Raw genomic sequence first — 19342 nt, 5'->3', positions numbered from 1 at the left:
CTCAACTGGAGGCCCTATCATGCTTCTTTTGCCAAAGTTGAGAAAACAGAGGCTGGGAGGGACCAAATAACTTTCAAAATGTCATATCTGGGACGTGATGGAAACAGAACTTATCAGGTCTTAAGGCTCCAAACTCCACATTTTTATCTAATGTTTCCGGCTGCTTTAATGTAAAGAAATCTTCAGTCCTAACTGAATTTCAAGTAATTGAAAATGAAATTAATGAAATTCTTGTAGAGTTTTCTATTGTTATTTATGCAAAAGTTAACCAAGAATTTATTGGTGAAGTGTCAGTAGATATGACAAGCAGGAAGAGGCAATTTTCAGGTGGAAGTCTGAAAAGCAGTGATAAATAATATAATTCCCTGGTCATCCACTACTGCTTGGAAACCATAATGCATTTTATAATAATTTACAAATTTCAAGGAATTGCAACTTGTCCAAATGCATTAGGCTATAAATTGCAAATATTCTGTAGTGTCAGCCCGGATGCAGTTTCCAAAAAAGGAATATTTATGGTGTTAAACTTCTCAAAACCAGAAAATTTTTTAGGCATGCATATAATTCAACTTTGCAAAATAACAGATATGGGAAAACTGATTAAAATAGAACTTAAACACTGAAGAAAATGCAACAAGAATCTACTGTAAGTGGCCTGTGGGCTTTTTCCACATGTCTTGTACAAGCTGAGACCACTATCACCTCTCTCCTGACCCACACAATGTCCATAACCTCTGAATGCTTATTTGCCACACAACAATCAAAACGATGTGAACATTTTAGAGTTCTCCTGCATGCCCCATCCACACTTGCTTTCAGAACGAAGACGTATTGTCTGATCTAGCCCCACTTACCTTTCAAATCTTATTTATAACGCTCCTCTCCAACCCTAACCTTAATCTAGAGTAGATACACAATCCTTCCACCTCCTCAAACTTGCTCTATTCCCTCTCATCACAGACACACTGCTTATGTGCTTCCCCTGACTGGAGTGTTCTGGAATGTTCTACTTCCTTCACTTGTTTAACTCTTTTTCTTTCCTCAGATTCCCAGTCAGAAATCATTTTATCAAAAAGTCTTCTGGGTCCCCAATTCAGGTTGGGTCCCACTAATATCGGCTCTCAAGAGAACCAGATCTCCTTTGGATCACTTATGCAGTTTGTAATGTACATCTATAAATGTGATTATTTGCTTAGTTTTTGTCTTGTTTTCCCTCAAAAAATTACAAATTCCACAAGAATTTGTACCTTAACATGTAACTTTTATTTTTCTTCCTCCTGTATCTGGTGCCCTGTTGCTTGTTGGGGGTTTTGGTGATTTATTTGGACTCTTCAGCACTTTCGTACTCCTCTCTTGTGTTTGGGGAATTCTTCACCTTATGACCCTATTGCTCACAGTGCCAGAGCCCAGAAATTTACTTTCCTAACCATCATATTTTGTATCCAGGCACAAATATATGACCCAAGAAGTGACACCCAGCCTTTCTGAGGCACACACCAAAAGAGTCCAGGAGTGGTTCCCAGTACCTGGAATCTCCAGTGCAAGCCGTGGTGTTGTGCCTGCTGGTAGCCCTGATTCTGGCAAAGCCTTGTGTTTTGTTTTGGAGGTTGTTCCTGAAAACATGGTCATCAAGCCTGCTTCAGTGGCTTTCCCAGAGCTTCTGAGACTTACATCCTTTAATAAAGTATGTATTTTGCTTTAATGAGCTGCCATAATTTCTTTGGTTTGCAATTAAGAACCCTGAAATGAATAGATGAATAATGGAATCTCTTCGCTACCAGCACAAATGGGATGTTTTGATGTCTGTGCTGTTCTATGAAATTATTGCAAAAGGGACTTAAATTATAGAAATAATCTGAGTGTTGCCCTAGCCGGTTTTGCTTAGGGGTTAGAGCATTGGCCTGCGGACGGAAGGGTCCCAAGTTCGATGTCAGCCAAGGGCATGTATCTCGGTTGCAAGCCTGATCCCTGGCCCTGGTTGGGGCTCATGCAGGAGGCAACCAACCAATGTGTCTCTCTCACATCGATGTTTCCTCTCTCTCCCTTCCATTCTCTCTGAAAAGCAACGGAAAAAATATCCTCGGGGGTGAGAATTAAAAAAAAAAAGAAAAAAGAAAAATAATCTGAGTGTTGTCTAGAGGCTTGTTATGACCCAGTATATTTTAATCATAGGAGGCTACAAAAATGTTCTTGGATTCATGTAAATATATGCATTGCCTTCCTAATATCTATTGCTTAAAATATTCTGACAAGTAGTTTGGATACTGTATGAACAATTTCAGAATAACTCAGCTCTTAATGCTTTCTGCTTGTTGTTTTATTGTACATTGCTGAGCTAAAAGGAAAATATTTGATGCTTTTGTGTCAGGAGTTATAAGTACTTCATCCATTGTTCTATGCTGAAAGAAGATATTCAAATTAAACAGATAAATTGTAAAAAGATGCATGCATGCTGTGATTCTGTGAATGTATGCATCTTATAAGAAGAGACCAGTCATGACTACCTATTTTTCTGATAATAAACTTTGGAATCTTGGACAAAAGGCCTGGAAGAACATGAAATACAATACAGCTTGCTTTTTATTAAAAGTGTTAACTGGGGGAATAGGAGCAGTAACCTAACAGTTTAATTGGCCTGTCCTTGAACCACCTGCCACTGGACCCACCCAGCCCTCAGAGAGCAGAGGCTTTCAAGCTCAGATGTCACTGAGACACAAAAGTGGGAAACACGATTGCTGAAGTGTGGTGCGGTCTGTGAGGGACTGAAGCATGCATGCTGTTACAAGAAAGATAAACTGAGGCATATTAAAGTTCTTAAGAGTTTATTTGAGCAGAAATTGATTCGGGCAGTGCCAAACCAGAAGTGGTTAGGAATGCTCTACCGACAGGATCTTAGGGAAAGTCTTTGATATAGAAAAGGCAGAAGCAAAGTAAGAAAATTATTGATTGGATATAGATCCACATTTCTGTTTTTGCAAATTGAGTCTTTACAAGAAAAGAAATGTCATTTTTAATGCCTCAAAGAATTGGGTTGCAGCCTGAATGATACTGAGGCTGATTCATCCATCCAACTACATTATCTTCAGTTTGCTTCTTTATATCAGGAAGGAGATCTTCAACTAAGATGGAAATCAAAAGATTCCTGTGTTCTAGGTTTAAAGCTGTTTGTCTTTGGAATTTTTACCCCCTCTGATGCATACTTTCATTTAACTTAGGGGAGAAGGTCTAAAAGAAAAGTTCCTACCAGGCTCTAAATATCAACTTCTAATTTGACCAACTTCTGACCACAGAGCTACTTCAAAAAAACCCCAAAATCTTTTGAATATCTTCTCAGGTTTCAGGCAGGACAAACAGTAAATATTCCTGGCAGTACCAAACAGTCCCATGGATACAAGAAGCATCCCCAAAGAAGATGCAAAGATACTACCCTGCCAAGATCTAGAGCTGCTTCCAGAGACAACCCAAGGAAAGAGAAACAATTCCTCCAAGCATTGTCAATAGTCAGTAGGACCCTAGTCACAACTGAAGTGCAACCCACATTTCTGTCTGGCCATATTTTGGGGGCCACCAACATGACGTGTCAAGTTAAGTTCTCAGGGCACAAAGTAACAGAAACAAGAAGGCAATTGCTGTGCCTGGAAGAGAAAAGATCACCAACCAATGGGTACCTGAAAGCAAATTCACAAGTCACCATTCAAAGGTCTAACTCTTAGAGCTGTTCTACCTGCGAATCTGAATTTGGGAAGGAAGATGATAACATGCAATTTTACCTCCCTGTCTTGACCAGGCTCCACAGGTAGAGATCTTAGGTGACTTTGGTAAGATTTCTCACATTTGCTAGCTTCTGCCCGTTTCCAGGATCCCATTTGCAGGCTCTGGAGCAAGCGGGATATCTCAGAGGGTCTCATCTTAGTCACCAGAAACTTTAGTGGAGGAAAAATAATTTTCCCTTGTCCTCTATGTTAAGTGTGTGGCTGAAACTCCTTTTCCTGTAGGGCACTTTGTAAATGGGTAAGCTTGTCTAGGTTAAAAGTCCTCCACTGGAGCCACTGCAACCCAAGATTACCTCTGGTACGGTTAACCAGCGCACACCGGACTCAGTTCGGTTCCTAGGTTGGACCCTGTTTGGTCACTAAGTCAGATCCAGTTTGGCCTGGGGCCCAGTGCAGTTTTTAAGTCTGACCCACTCTGGTTCTTAAGTTGAACCCAGTTCGACACAGTGGGTTTCCAGCACAGAAAAAGAAATGGTCAAATAAACTCCAAAAACTCAATGCAAAACTACAGCGCCAAGATCCCAGAACAACTTACCCACCACCGCCAGCCGCGGCCCGAAAGCTGGGAGCCCAAAGAGCTCAGCAGGTACTTACGCTTGGACCTTAACCTCCCCCGTTTCAGCTTTTCAGGGGGACCCTAAGGCAAAGATTTCACGTAAGATTAGTGCCGCTGTGCGCCTCTGCTTCTGCCTGCTGGGGCCTCGCCCCTACCGTCTGCCCAGGACATTGTGTAAAGCGTGTCCCGCTGCCGCTGACTGCACTGCCCGCTGCGCCACCAGCACGCCCAGGCTACTCGGGAGCCTTGTCTCGGCTCCTGTGCCCTGTTTTCTCTACAAAGCAAGGACTGTGAGCCCTTCACCATCTTTCCTATGAATCTCCTATGCTGACTGACTCCTTTGTCTGGCCAGTGGGAAATGCTTATTTCTTGTTGTGGCCGGCTCGGTATTTTTAGCGGTGGTAGTAAGGGTGATTCCTTAGGAATTCCGTTTCTTTAGGCCTACTCGCCCTCCCCCATCAGAGGGCTGGTTTGGATAAATCGAAGTTCAGCCCTGAGCTCTAGGACAGCCTGTCTTGCCTTCTGACGCACTGGCCCTGAAGCAGTCTGACCTCGCCAGGGAGGCCCGTGGGTAGGAGCGGACCTTTTGGTAAAGAACCACCCCATTACCCAATACTGTCTCCACCTCCGCAGGATCTTCCTGTCCTTGCTTCAGTGTGCCCCTCATACTTAGGATTACTGAGTGCACTGTGCACAGAGACACCCCAGTCTGACAGCACATTGTTAACACGGGGTTTATTAAGCAATCTCAGTGGGGGGGAAAGTTACGTAGTGGCGGAAGCCAACTTGAGTTTTCTCTCTGCATAATACATTTTAAAGTAATTTTTTTTTACTTCCCAATGAGAACATTCATTCAGTTCATAAAAATTATCTACACTGAAGGACCACTCTTGCATGTTCTTGCTCCTTTTGTTCTGATAATACTCATACAAGCTGCTATGCAGCTTTTCCCCCCAGTGTGAATTGTTAAAAAAAAATGAAGATGAATTGTGGCTTGTAAAGGATGGTCACCGGAGTGAAGGGTACCACGGAGCCACTGCAGCCTCAGCGTTAAGGAGGAACAGAGTCGTGGTCCTGGTAAAGCACTGTGTTCAGCTCTATCAGAGGGAAGACATGTGCCACCAAACAACTAGGATCAGGCTCTCACACCATGATGAATGCTTTGATCCTCAAATCATGGGAAAAAATGGGGCTTGGCTTGTCCTCAGGGGCCTCTCGTTCCAAAGCTGGGGAGGCGATAAGACAAATGGTAATGTTTTTCCTAACCTCTGTTCCCTTTGAAGCGTAGGACTGAGACTTGTTTTGTTTTGAATCGTGATAAAATATGACAACTTTTAGTTTCTCAGGCACTGTGTCAATTATGATGCTCAATATTTTCTAAGCTCTGGTTCTTTATCATGGACAACCTGACTTATGAAATAAAGCTTTCCTTCTGAAAGCACCAACAGTATATTGTAAATGGCTATGTTTGACTATATTTTTGATAACTTCCTACCTTTGTCTCAAAAAATGACATTTATCATAAATGTCAGTTTTGTGTCTCTTGAAACATCTTTATTCTTTTACAAGAAAAGAACCTGAGGCTTGACTGGCTTTTATCATTATACTTTTACTGTTGTTATAGAAGTATTGAATGACTGGCTGCAGTTTCTAAATTTAAATAGTTTTTAACCTCCTTGTACATATGCTGGTTTCTTTTTTCTTTTTGATATGTCTGATTGGCTAAACTACATCCCAGGTTATTCACACACAAATCTGGGTATTTCCTTGAAGGGAATTTTCAGGTGTAATTGAAATCCTTACTCAGTTGCCTTTAACTATGGGAGATTATTTTGCATAATCTAGGACCTGATTAAAGCAGTTGAAATGCCTTAGAAACAGGGCTGAGGAGCATGTGTGTGTGAGAGAGAAATTCTTCTGTGTTTTTAAAAATTTCATTTTAAATTTCTCTTTATTGTTGAAAGTGTTGCAAATGTCCCTTTTCCGCCCATTGATCCCCTCCACCCTGTACCCCTTTCCCCATTATTGTCTGTGTCCATTGGTTATGCATGTATGCATATAAATTCTTATGTTACTCTCTTCCCACCCACCCCTGCCTTCCCTCTGAGATTCGTCAGTCTGTTCCATGTCTCTGGATCTATTTTGTTCATTGGTTTATTTTGTTCATTAGATTCCACATATGAGTAAGATAATGTGACACTTGCCTGTCTCTGACTGGCTTATTTTGCTTAGCATAATACTCTCCAGGTCCCACCATCCTGTCTCAAAGGGTAAAGGATCCTTCATTTTTATAGCTGCACTGTATTCCATGGTGTAAATGTCTGAGAAAATGCTTGCTATGATTTCAATCTTCTTACACTTGTAGAGGCTTGTTTTGTGTCCTAACATGTGGTCTATCTTTGAGAATATCCCATGTGCACTTGAGGTGAATGTATATTCTGCAGCTTTGGGGTGAAATGTTCTGTAAATGTTAATTAAATCCATCTGACCTAGTGTGTCATTTAGAGTCACTGTTTCCTTGTTGAGTTTTTGTCTGGAAGATCTATCCAATAAAGTCAGTGGGTGTTCAAGTCCCCTACTATGACTGTATTGCTGTCAATCTCTGTCATATTTTTTAAAAATTTATCTTTATTGTCCAAAGTATTGCAGATGTGCCCTTTTCCCCCCCCATTGATCCCCTCCACCCGGCATCCACCCCACTCCCAGGCCTTCCCCATGGCATATGCTTATAGACATATACATTCTCTGACATATTTCACTTATCATAATGCCCTCAAGTTTCTCCAGTGATGTTGCAAATGGCAGGATCTCCTCCTTTTTAATGACTGAATAATATCTCCTTGTATGTGTAAAAACAAGAGACAACAATTGCTTGCAAGGATGTGGGGAAAGGAGAATGCTTGTGCATTGTTGGTGGGAATGCAAATATATATAATCAGTCTCATTTTCTTTAGCTAGTCATCTGCCTGTGAACACTTAGGTTGTTTCTATGTCTTTGCTATTGTGAATAATACTGCAGTGAACATGGGGGTATGGATACATCTTTGAGATACCAATTTCACTTCCTTCTGATATGTGACCAAAAGTGGGATTGCTGGATCATATGGTAGTTCTATTTTTAATTTTCTGAGGAAGTTTCATACTGTTTTCCATAGTGGCTGCACCAATTTACATTCTCACTAATAGCACATAAGTTTTCCCCTTTCCACATCCTTGCCAATAATTGTTTTCTCTTGTTTATTTGATAATAGGCATTCTAACAGGTGTGAGGTGATATCTCATTGATTTTGATTTGCATTTCCCTGTGGATTAGTGATGTTGAGCACTTTTCCTGCGCCTGTAGGACATTTGTATATCTTTTCTGGAAAATGTCTATTCAGGTCTTCTGCCCATTTTTAAATGTGATGATGATGATGATGATTTTGCCATTGAATTGTATGAGTTCCTTATATATTTTGAGTCTTGACCTCTTACCAGATATATAATTTGCAAATATTTTCTCCTATTCCTTTGGTTGTCTTCTCATTTTATTAATGGTTTCTTTTGATGTGCAAAAGCTTTTTATTTTCATGTAGTCCTTTCTCTTTATTTTTGCTTTTGTTACTTGTGCTTTTGGTGTTATAGACAAAAAATTATTTACAAGACTAATGTCAAGGAGCTTACCCTCTATGGTTTTTTTAGGAGTTTTATAATTTTACATATTACATTTAAGTCTTCAATCCATTTTGAGTTTATTTTTGTGAGTGGCATCAGATATTGGTCCATTTTTGTTCTTTTGCATGTGAATATTTAGTTTTCTAAGCACATTTATTGAAGAGATCACCTTTTCCCCAATGTGTATTCTTGGCTCCCTTGTCAAATATTAGTTCACCATATCTGGAGATTTATTTCTGGGCTCTAAATTTTGTTCCATTGGTCTATGTGTCAGAGTGTAGGCCAATACTATACTGTTTTGATTACTGTAGCTTTGTGTTATGGTGTGAAGCCAGGGAAGTGTGATGCATCCACCTTTGTTCGTTCTCAAGATTGCTTTGGCTCTTTTGGGGTATTTGTAGTTCTTTATGAATTTTAGTATTGTTTTTTTCTATTTATGTAAAAAATGTCATTGGAATCTTGATAGGGATTACATTGAATCTATACATGGCTTTGGGTATTATGGACTTTTAAACAATATTAATTCTGCTGATCCATGAACATGAAATATTTTTCTATTTGTGTCTACCTCAGTTTCTTTGATCAGCGTCTTATTGTTTTCAGTGTACAGATCTTTCACCTCCTTGTGTAAATTTGGATGAGGTCCATGCTCTGAGGCCAAAGAAGTTACCGCTGGCTGTTTGTTGGGCTCCATGGCTGAGTGGACCTGAAGGCTGGGCTCCATGTTCAAGTGGGGCTGCTGGGTGGGCTCCCTTGTCTGCTAGGGCTGTGGTGTGTTCCCTCTGTCAGGTAGGGCTACTAGCTGGGCTCTGCAATCACCTCTCTTTGGGCAGGATCATAAACTGTGTTTCCTGGCAGGTTGATGCTACTGGCTGGACTCTGCATTCAGGTGGGGCCAGAGGCAGTACACTGAATTGATACAGGGCCTCAAGCTATGCGTGTGATCAGGTGGGACCACAGGCTGTGCCCTGAAGTTGGGCAGGGCCACAGGCAGGCTAGGCTTACTATTGGGCAGGCCATTGGCTATGTTCCACTGTTGGGGTGATAGTTATGATAATTAGTGGGGTAGGACTATAAAAATATTCTATTGTTACCAAACTTATCCCCCCACCCTTAATTCATTGATTGGTCTTGCCTAAACAAATTATGATAATTGCATGTAATTTTCTAACTGGATCTTTCCGGATTTATTTGTCAACATTATATAGTTAGAAAGATCTATCTGTATATTCTATTTAATTGTTTATCAATCATTTATTTATTACCAGTATAGATTCATAGATTGTTATTTTATTCAATGTGTTATAATGTGTTACCAGTCTTTATTTATTTTGATGCTCAAATTTTCTCTGACTTGTTCAGTGGGAACTCCTTTGAGCTGGTTCCATGTGTCCTTTTGATGTGTCCTCATTTTTTTTCTTCAGTTTTGTTCTGTTTTTAACAGTTCTCTACTTTCTGGTGCAAAACGTTCAGGTTCATCTTGTGCCTTCCCTGTCCCAACCCTGGAATCTGCCATGTCTCCAAGGACACCTGATTCCTTTTAATAGAGAATGGTATTTAGAAATAAAGATATGAGTGTCAGGCGTGCTAATTGCTTCTAGGGTGTAATTGCTTCTGGGCTTCTGGGCCCTTTCAGTGGACAGAGCAGGGGAAAATAAATTTTAATGGATATGGGCATACCTTGTTTTATCTTGTTTCACTTTATTATGCTTCACAGATGTGTTTTTTACAAATTGAAGGCAAGACCCTTCACCAGCAAAAAGATTCTGACTCACTTTATTGCGACACTTGCTTTAATATAGTGGTCTGGAATAAAGCCTGCGATATCTCTGAGATATCCTTGCATTTCTTAAACCTAAATACTCAGTCTCATTTTAAAATCCAGCGACATTGAAACTTTTTAAGCGTATCTTGAGCCTGATGACATTAATTTCTTTATTCTGTCACAAAGACCTTCAAAGTAGTTGTATTTCTATGCATAGTTCTACTTCCTCATTTATTAGCATTTCATTTCCTAGGTCTTTCTCAGCCTTCCAGTATCCGGTGTAAGTTTTAAATTCTGTCTTAAGGGTAGATTCTTAGAGTTTCGTGGTTTCCCTGATGTGTGACTTAAAATTCCAACTGACACTGTTTCTTTCCTATGCATTGCTTTTCCTTTCAGAGCACACTCATGTTGGTAAATATATAACTGATAAATTGTATATAGCTGATCCTAACGTTTGAGTGAAGATTTTCAGGATGGGTGGAACAAATGATAGTGAACGACGTTTTCATCATTTGAATTCTTTTTTCAAAAGTCTAGTGCAAGTAGACTTGTCTAATGAATTTATCTTGTATTAAACCTATTGGATGATATTAAGGAATTACTGCTATTTAGGTGTGAAAATAATGCCATAGTTAAGTTAAAAAGATTATTTATCCTAAAGAGACATACACTTAAATATTTACACATAAAATTATGTGATATCTGGGATTTGATTAAATATAATATGGATGGGGAGAAAGGAGTAGGAAGAGGACTGGTCACATATTCATGGATACATTGAGTTATTATATTATTCTCTCTGGTTTTATATACTTAAAATTTGTCCAAAATATAATAAAAATAAAGCTACAGGGGAAATTGATGACCATGATGGCTCTGGGAGATTCAGTGGAAACAGGCTTTGTGAAGAGTATGGCAGACACAGCTAACTGCTGGGCCAATATCTATTAACACCCCCTTTTTTTTAGTACATTAATCAGAACAAATCAGGTTGTATTGCACTAACAGACCTGAAATCTCAGCTTAACAAAAGTTCACTGCTTGTTCATGTCATATGTCCCACATGGGTTGGCAAAGAGGACTGGGCTGATGAAGGCTCTGCCCTCTTACAAGTGTGCTGTCTGAAGCACACAGCCTCTGGGTGACCCCAGGAGGGGAGGTGAGTTTGAAGAAACTTAAATGGACTTTTGACTCGCTCATTTAAAAGTGCCCTGACTGGGAATTGAACTGTGACCTCCTGATTCCTGGGTTGATGCTCAACCACTGGGCCACACTGCCTGGGCCTCGTGCCAGTTTTTTTTTTTTTTTTTTTTAATATATCTTTATTGATTTCAGAGAGAGGAAAGAAGAGGGAGAGAGAGAGACAGAAACATCAATGATGAGAGAGTCATTGATCAAGCCCACAACCCGGGCATGTGCCCTGTCCAGGAATTGAACCCCTATCGCCTGGATCCTAGGTCGACGCTCAACCGCTGAGCCCCGCCCAGCTGGGCCCTCGTGCCAGTTTTTGAAAATTAATTTCTTTCTTTGTAAAGAAGGAAATGAAACCACATTACTTTAGCCATTTACTGGCATATATAGGAGGCCTACATGGAGCTGCTCTCCTGTCTGATCCCAGAAACACACAACATGGCTTTCCCAAAATACCCAGCTTCCTGCCAAGCCTGATTATGGCCAGCAGCCCAGGGGGCATTGATGTGAAGGAAAACCCTCATATTTCATCTTCAAAGCTGAGGGTGGAATGTGAAGATATACAAGGGAAGCTGCAGGTGGAAATGCAGACCCTCTGGGGAAAGAAAATCACAGGTTATCAGCCCAATGACAGTTAGTTTCTATCATAACTACAAGTACTACAAACATTGAGCAAGGACTCTATAAAGACCCAAATGATTATATAGAAATTGAAATATCTACATCTGTGTGATTTGATCACAGGTCTAAAAGGAAATTAAGTGTTACTCCTTAGTATGTATGTATTTTTTATTTTTATTTTTTACCAAGGGAAACATTAAATTGACCTGAGGGTAAGACCTATGGGAATCCTGCTCCTTGGAGACAGCAGAACAATGTATTTTTTAAAAAACATTTTTTTAATTGATTTTTAGAGAGATAGGGAGAGGAAAGAGAAAGAGAGAGAGAAACATTAATGTGAGAGCAGAACATCAATCAACTCCCTCCTGCAAGCCCCCACCAGGGATTAATCCTGCAGTCGGATTATGTGCCCTGACCAGGAATTGAACCAGTAACCTTTTGGTGCATAGGACAATGCCCAACCAACTGAGCCACACCCGCCAGGGTGAACAATAAGTTTTTGAATGTATTCAAAGCTATAACAGATATACGCTATTTTTGCTTGTCCAGCATTCATTCCCCATCTACTGGAAAAAGTACCCCAGTTTCCTGTGGGGAACTAGATTCCCTATCTCTGACCAAATGTCCAGATGGGGCGGTGTAGCATGAAGAATGTGATACTGATTTCCCAGGATATAATGTTTGTTTCAGGGAAAGGTTCCTGACTTAAGTGGACCAATCAAAGTGAATTCTTCGGGTTCTTAGTTGAGCTTTCTAGAAGAGATGCTCTTTACTTTCTGTTAGACTTGAACATGAAAGGCACAGAGTATCTGTTTTACCTCTTTGTGGAACCTGAGAATAAGCCATCACATTAGGGGACATGCAGAGAAGGAGAGAGCCTGGTTATGCTGATAATGTCTGAGCCCTGGGCTCAAGCCACATATGAATTTTTAACCCATGTGATCCAATAAATACCTCTGTTTACCAAGTAGCATGAATAAGGTGCCTATTATGCAACAAAAGATGATTTAACTAACATGGCAACCGAATAAAAGCTAGCTCCTATTCTCATGCTCCACTGAACACAATGAAGTGTCTATATGGGAAAACTAAAAGAAGAATTATCAGGCTACTATGCCTGAAAAACTGGAAAGTTCACACAAGTTATGTGATTGTATTAAATGTTGGTGCCAACAAAAATGAACCTGAAGGATGTGAAGAGGGCATTGACACAAGCAGTTGTGGGATATTGCTCTTGCAAAACATGTTTGATAACAGATAATGTTAGTTTTTTGAAAAAAATTTGAACATGAAGAAAGTATTTACCATCTCTGTAGAGCTCCCTCCTCTTCTCATTTATAATTCTTATTCCAAGATCCTTCATAAGATAACTGGTTATGGCTTAATTTCCCTAAGCTGTGGAAGGCTGAATAATTGTCTGCAAGCAACAAGCTCTCATGGTGTAGTTTTGGGCTTACATCTTTGCTTGGAGCACATCCTATATATATTTCTAAGAAAAAATAGAATGTGAAATATATTTTTTGAAAATAATCTAAGAATGTTTTGAGTATATTCTTACACTTGAATAAAATTAACTGGATATAGAATTCTAGATTGAAAATAAGGTCCTCTCATAATTTTGGAGACATTACTCCATTATCTTCCAGCTTTTAGTCATGCTTCTGAGAATTATTAATGCCATCTTTGTATCCAGTCCTTGACATTTGACCTGTGCTCCAACACCCATCCCTCACCATTCATAGTGACAAAGGCCAAGCTTCAGTCGGGTTCCTCTGAGTCTTCTTTTTGACTGGGCCTCATCCTTAGGCTCTGCCATCGCCCCTTTTAGTAAAACTCCTGCTGGGTGAGCAGTTTAGTGAAAATCGCCTAAACTTCATATCTGATCAAGTTCCTCATCTTTCAACTTTGATATCTGACCACTCTTTACATCTGATTAAATTCCTTATCCCCCACCCTTGATATCTTATCATCTTGGCCTGCTTTCAGCAATAATTCCATAAAGCTCGTTTAACGGGACTCCCTCTTTACTCCAGATGATGTTTCCTCTTACTAATTATCCATCCACTTACCCCACCCCTTCCTTAGCTATAAATTCTTACTTTTCCTTGTCGTATTCATATTTGAGCCCAATCTCTGTCCCCTCCTACAAAACCCCATTGTAATAGTCTCCCTGAATAAAGTATGCCTTACTGTCTTCAACAGGTGTCAGAATTTTTCCTTTAATAGACATTCTCTTAATTCCTCATTTTTAACACAGAACCTTACTCTCACCGCTGAGCCCAGTGTCTCCAACTCTGGTCTTCCTGGGCTCAGTTTCTCTACAGAGTACGTTTCCCTTCTTTTGAAGGGATGGGGAGAACTCACCTGACATGAGGGAGGGACAGGTATGTGTGCACGAGCATGTATGTAAGTGTGTTTCTATGTGTCTGGACCAGAAATACAGCACACTCCCTACCTATTTGTGGCTCATAATCTATTTGGAGAAATGAAACTTCTATTCCTAAATGTTAAAAACAGCATGATAATTTGATAGAAATAGGGTAACAATAAAGGGAGAGAACACAAGGTGGAGTTAGTTGCCAAATGAGAGATTAGTGTTTGTTTTCAGAAGCTGGCAAATCTTCCTCTGACTGTGGTGAAATTGGAAACTTTCATAAGAGGGTTGTATTTCAGTTAAGCCTTGATGGATGGATAGACTTAAGCTTTTAAAAATTCTAGGCTGATGTGTCAAAGACTGCCATGTGTTCATGAAACCCAATTTCCTAATCCACTTATTTCCTATCCCAGGCCCATGGCTAGACTGTACTTCTGGGTTAGGTGGGGCCATGAAAGGTTAGTAGAAGTGATGTACCCCATACCTTCCTGTTCCCTAAAACTCACCTCAGGTGATGCTGTGTGTTCCCTACCTTCCCTGCGCTGTGGTCAGTCTTCACACTCCCGTTCCTGTCCAACTTGACAAATGGCTATAAATCTGCATGCTCTACTCTCTCTTTCCCTTGTGAGACTTGTGGTTTCCTGCCGTCTCCCGGCTTCCTCACCTCACTGCCTCTAGGACATGGCCTGACACAAATTGAATTGGAAGTGGTAGCAAAATATTCAGTCATCCAGTAGGAACTTAGCATGTGGGCACTCCAGCATGAAACTGGAGATGCGAATGGATTACCACTTCGAACATTTTTCTGGATTTTGAACTCCTGAACTCCCTGGCATGATTCTAGAAAGGGTGGTCTACACTGGCTTGGAAGTGAATCAGTTATTGAATCAAAGTTTTGTTTGCTGAGCTAATATTGAGCTGTCCTCTGGAAGGAAATTTCACTCCTACAAATCCTAAGTTTTTAGCACTCACCAGTGGCACAGACCAGTGCAGATTTTGAAACTGTAGAAACACCTTGGCTGCAGGGGTTGGTTCCCTTGGTAAGACTGACCACACGCTGTGGACATCTGAGTGCCAGAGGCAATAAGGCCCCTACGGTTTGTGGCAGCTGTAAAGTAAATCTGACCTGTGTGATGGGCATGAACTGCTTGATGGAATAAACATTAAAGCACAGGCAATGGGAGGCCATGCCCAGCACTCAGGGCCTATCCACACCCTGTGTTTGGTAATGAGGCCATGAGGGGATAAGATTGGTTTCGTTCTTCCGTATAGCCTACTCTATTTTAGCAAGTCAGCTGTGCGTAGCCCTTAACTCAATCAGTTTTCATATTAATTAGCTCCTGCATACTAAGTTTTCTTTCCCCACAATCATAATGAAAATTTTAATCTGTCTTCTCAATTTGTACAGTTGAGAAGAATCGCACCATGGACTGCGTTTTCCATCCACTGTGCACAGACTGCGTTCAGTGACAGGGAGACCCAAGGGATGTAGAGTTGCAGGGGGAAAAGAACACAAGGATCTTTTAAATATTGCATGAGCACATATGGGATTTTCTGCTTTTGCATCTTATGAGAATGAGGGTGATCATATTGATTCGAAGGAAACATATTATAGGAATGGTTTTGCCGGAATCCGTTGAACTCATCTTCTGTTACCCAGGGACTGTTTTTTCACTCCAGATGCTTGGAATTAATTCCACATTCAAACCTGTTTTCTAGAGAAAGGAAGATAGGTTTCTTTTTAAATTTTTAAAGGGTTGAAGGTGGGGAAATTTCTTAATTTATTTTCTTGGAGAAAACAAAATGTAGCAAGGCAGCATTATAATCCCTTGTAAGGATTTATTGAAATGTCAAACTCTGGGGGACTGAAGCTATATGAGGAAAATGAATAAACAGCAGATTAGCATTTAGACAAGATTCTTTTATTGTTGGGCTATAGAAAATAATGATGAATAGAATTAATTTGGAATTTGGCAGGAATTTGAATAGTGGAGGTAAAGCATGCAAATAATTGAGTAAATTTGAATCTTGTAGGAACATTTATTGGAATAAATTAAGGAACAGGATGATGACAAAGATTCTTTTGGAGGTTCTAAGTACAAAAAACAAGAATGTAAGAATTTTAGCCCTGCCCAGTGTGGCTTAGTTGGTTGGGCATTGTCCTGTACACTGAGGGGTTGCTAGTTCCCTTCCTGGTCGGGGCACATGCCCAGGCTGTGGGCTCGATCCCTGGCAGGCAGGCCAGATGGCAGCTAATCAATGTCATGCTCTTACATCAATGTTCCCCTCTCTCTCTCCATCTCCCTTCCTCACTCTCTAAAAATCAATAATATAAAGAATTTTATATTTATTTAATGGTTTTCTGGAATTAAAAAAAAAGGGCAGGTCTCCTTTTCTTTTGAAATCAGGACCCTTTAAAACACCAGTGCAATTGAGAACTAAAATTCATTATTGGTAATGACCACTGAAAACCACAATTTGTTGGCGAGCTGTGCAGACTAGAAGGAAAATAATTTTAAACCCTGTCTGACCAATTTCAGTCAAGAGTAGGAAAGGAATGACATTGTAATCAATTACTTGGAATCTTTGGATTGCTTTAGATAAAGAAAAGGCACATTATTTTTAATAGAAAGTTTTTTTCTAGATAAGGACCTATTCAGATAATTTAATTACTGTAGTTTACTAAGCATAAATTGTGGCCATTTCAGCCATTTGCTCCACTCTCATTTAGATCTAATTAGAACTAGATGGCCTATTTAAATATATATATGCAAAAGTACTTATATTTAATGGAGAAAGTTAAGAATAGCCTAAGTTAGGAAGCCATTTATTTTACTGGTGAAAACTCCAAATTGTGCCATGACTCAGTCGGAGCATACAGCTGAATGGAGTTAATTTCATTCATTTTCCTTCCTCTATGGTATGACCTTTCGGGGCATTTTGGTCAAGTCATTATGTGTCTTGAGATGCCTGAGACTTTCAATATAGAAAATAGTGGTTCATTTTTCTTTCCTGGGCACTCTATGTAGTAGAAGAGTCTGGAGAGAAGAAAAGTGAGGCTTTGCTGAATATTGTCAAGATTAAAAGATCAAAGAACTTATGTGGGGACAGTGTGCCTATGAGAGCACTAATAGCCATGGCCGGGTGGCTCAACTGGCTGGAGTGTCGTCTGGTACACCAAAAGGTGGCGGTTCAATTCTGGGTGAGGGCACTTACCCAGGTTGCCAGTTCCAACCTGGTTGAGGTATGTGTGGGAAGCAACTGATGGATGTTTTTCTCTCACAACAATGTTTCTCTCTCTCTTTCTCTCTTTAAAAATCAATAAAAATTTTTTTAAAAAGTTTTTTTTTTTTTTTAAAAAAGGAAAGAACAGCAATAGAAACAAAACTACAACTGCCAAGAAAGTTGTTTGAAGAAGTCATGGTCTTAAGAATATTGGCCTATTTTTGCATTTCTTACTCTTTTTAGTGTATTTGAGTGGTCACCTGTGATGAGGATATCCTTGCTCCATCTATTTCCAGAAAAAAGAAAAAAAGAGAGTAGTCTGGGGTCACAGGTGCCCGGGCCACTGCTGTGGGTGTGGTTAACTGAGAGCTGTCATGTTTCATCTGATGGCAGTGGCCCCAATTCCTTAAGAAAATTGCTTAAGAGGACACGCTTGACCTTCTTCACACAGATCCTGCACTTACAGCCCTAAATGAGGCTTGGATGACTGGGAGAACCACTAAGTGCCTAAAGCCATGAGCGGCGATGGCAGGGGCCCTTTCTCCTTCCCCTCCCCTCTCTCCCTGCCTCCTGCCTTTCCCGACTCTCCTGCTTTCCCTTCCTTCCCTTTTCTAACTTTCCCTTCTGCCTTTTATGCACTTTTTTCTTCACCAACCAAATGGCTGTTTTGTGATATAGATTTGATTTACAATAAATATTTAATGAAATTGCCACGTATTAAGCCAGCTCTCTTCAGTGTGTTTGTCATTGCGGTAATATCCAAAAGTGAATTCGGGAGGGGAAAAAATGAGATACTCCAAATCCATTCATCTCATCACCTAATCTGACACTGCAGTCCATATCCCTTGAGTGGAATTACATTATTCAAGCATAATAATAGTTATTTGAATTTATAGATTTCCTCAAGCCATGAGTAGAAATGAACACCTATCACATTAGTGTGGATCTCTCGGCATAAAAAAGCCTTTTGCATAAGGACATTTCAAGGCTCCATGATTTTTCTGAGTATGTTTGGACATGAGTTAACTATATATCTTTTGCATGTATGTTAGATTGTTTAAATGTTGAGTGTAAAATTGGGAACATATTTAATTTCCTTGAGTATATTCAGTAGCACAGAACAATTAAAAAGGTTTGAAAGGCTAACAGATTTTTTTCTTCTATGATCCAGAAGACATTGTCATTTGAATGTGTATTGCTATTAAATGCCGGCTAAGTCTCCGATGATTTATTATGAATGATCTAATGACTCACCTTCCTGTTGTTGAGCATGAAGTACCTCCCTTTGTAAGGTATGTTTTGATGTTATAATGGGATGCCTTTTGTCCATTCATAGAATCCCTGTCACATTAGTGCAGCCACTTAACATTGTGTCTTTTTTCTCTCTGCATCTATGTCCCCTCCTATTGTGGTAGAGCCTCTAATTGTGAATAGTCTTGGTGGAGGCAGTGTCCACCTCTTGATATGGAAATGTAAAGAGTTAGGTCCTTTCTTCATGGGCATGACCTACACTCAGCTGATTAGATGTTTCTTTAAGGATTTTAAAGTTTGAATGAGTAAAGAAAAGGCACCAGGGTTCCTTCACAAGTGGCAGTGGCAGAGTGTCCAGCAGGGGTGGTCTCCTGGCAGAGTTTTACTGCTAAACATGATTATTGTGCTCTCAGCTTCTTGTCTTTTTTTCTCCAGAAATATCTATTTTCTAAGCCTGACCATTAACTTTCCATCAATTCTATAAGTTGTCAATACTTCTCTAATAATTTTATTTTTGGTAAACAAAGTCAGATTTAGTGTGTGTGGTAGATAGAAATACTGGCCTCAGTTCTTAACCTCTCCTTATATCTTCTTGCCTTGTGCCTTTGCAGTTCTTTCCATTGGCATGTACTTCCTCATGTGTTGGTTTGGCCTTGGCCATGAACTTGCTTTATCCAATGGAACAGGGTAGAAGCGATAATGTGTCAGTTCTGCGCCTAGACCTTAAGAGGCATCACATTTCTACTTGCCTTCTTGTGCTTCTGCTATTGCCATGACACAGCTTCCCTAGGGAACTTCTGCTCCTCTGCCTGTGCCTCAGGATGAATACATATGGAACAGACAGACCTCAACCCAACCTGCAGTGAGGAGCAAAGTCCAGCTTGGCCCATGACTTCAAACAGCATCGCCTACACAAGCCCAGCGTTGGTTAG

General features: G+C 40.1%; 1 protein-coding gene across 1 annotated transcript in view; it reads left to right on the top strand.

Annotated features, from left to right (window-relative positions):
* FAM170A (family with sequence similarity 170 member A) overlaps positions 1-11577 on the top strand; it is a gene marked incomplete at both ends in the record, with an annotated part of 57445 nt that extends 45868 nt beyond the window's left edge. The window contains 4 exons of the mRNA XM_081131748.1: positions 1447-1684; positions 4201-4359; positions 5287-5406; positions 11284-11577. Coding sequence (XP_080987874.1) covers positions 1447-1684; positions 4201-4359; positions 5287-5406; positions 11284-11577 — 811 coding nt within the window. The remainder of the gene's footprint in view (positions 1-1446; positions 1685-4200; positions 4360-5286; positions 5407-11283) is intronic.
* Between the last annotated feature and the right edge of the window lie 7765 nt (positions 11578-19342).

This window comes from Miniopterus schreibersii (assembly GCF_964146895.1).
Source record: "Miniopterus schreibersii genome assembly, chromosome: 3".
In the NCBI taxonomy this organism is placed as follows: domain Eukaryota; kingdom Metazoa; phylum Chordata; class Mammalia; order Chiroptera; family Miniopteridae; genus Miniopterus; species Miniopterus schreibersii.
Note: the sequence above shows the minus strand (reverse complement) of the source record. Positions and strands in the feature narration are given on the sequence as shown.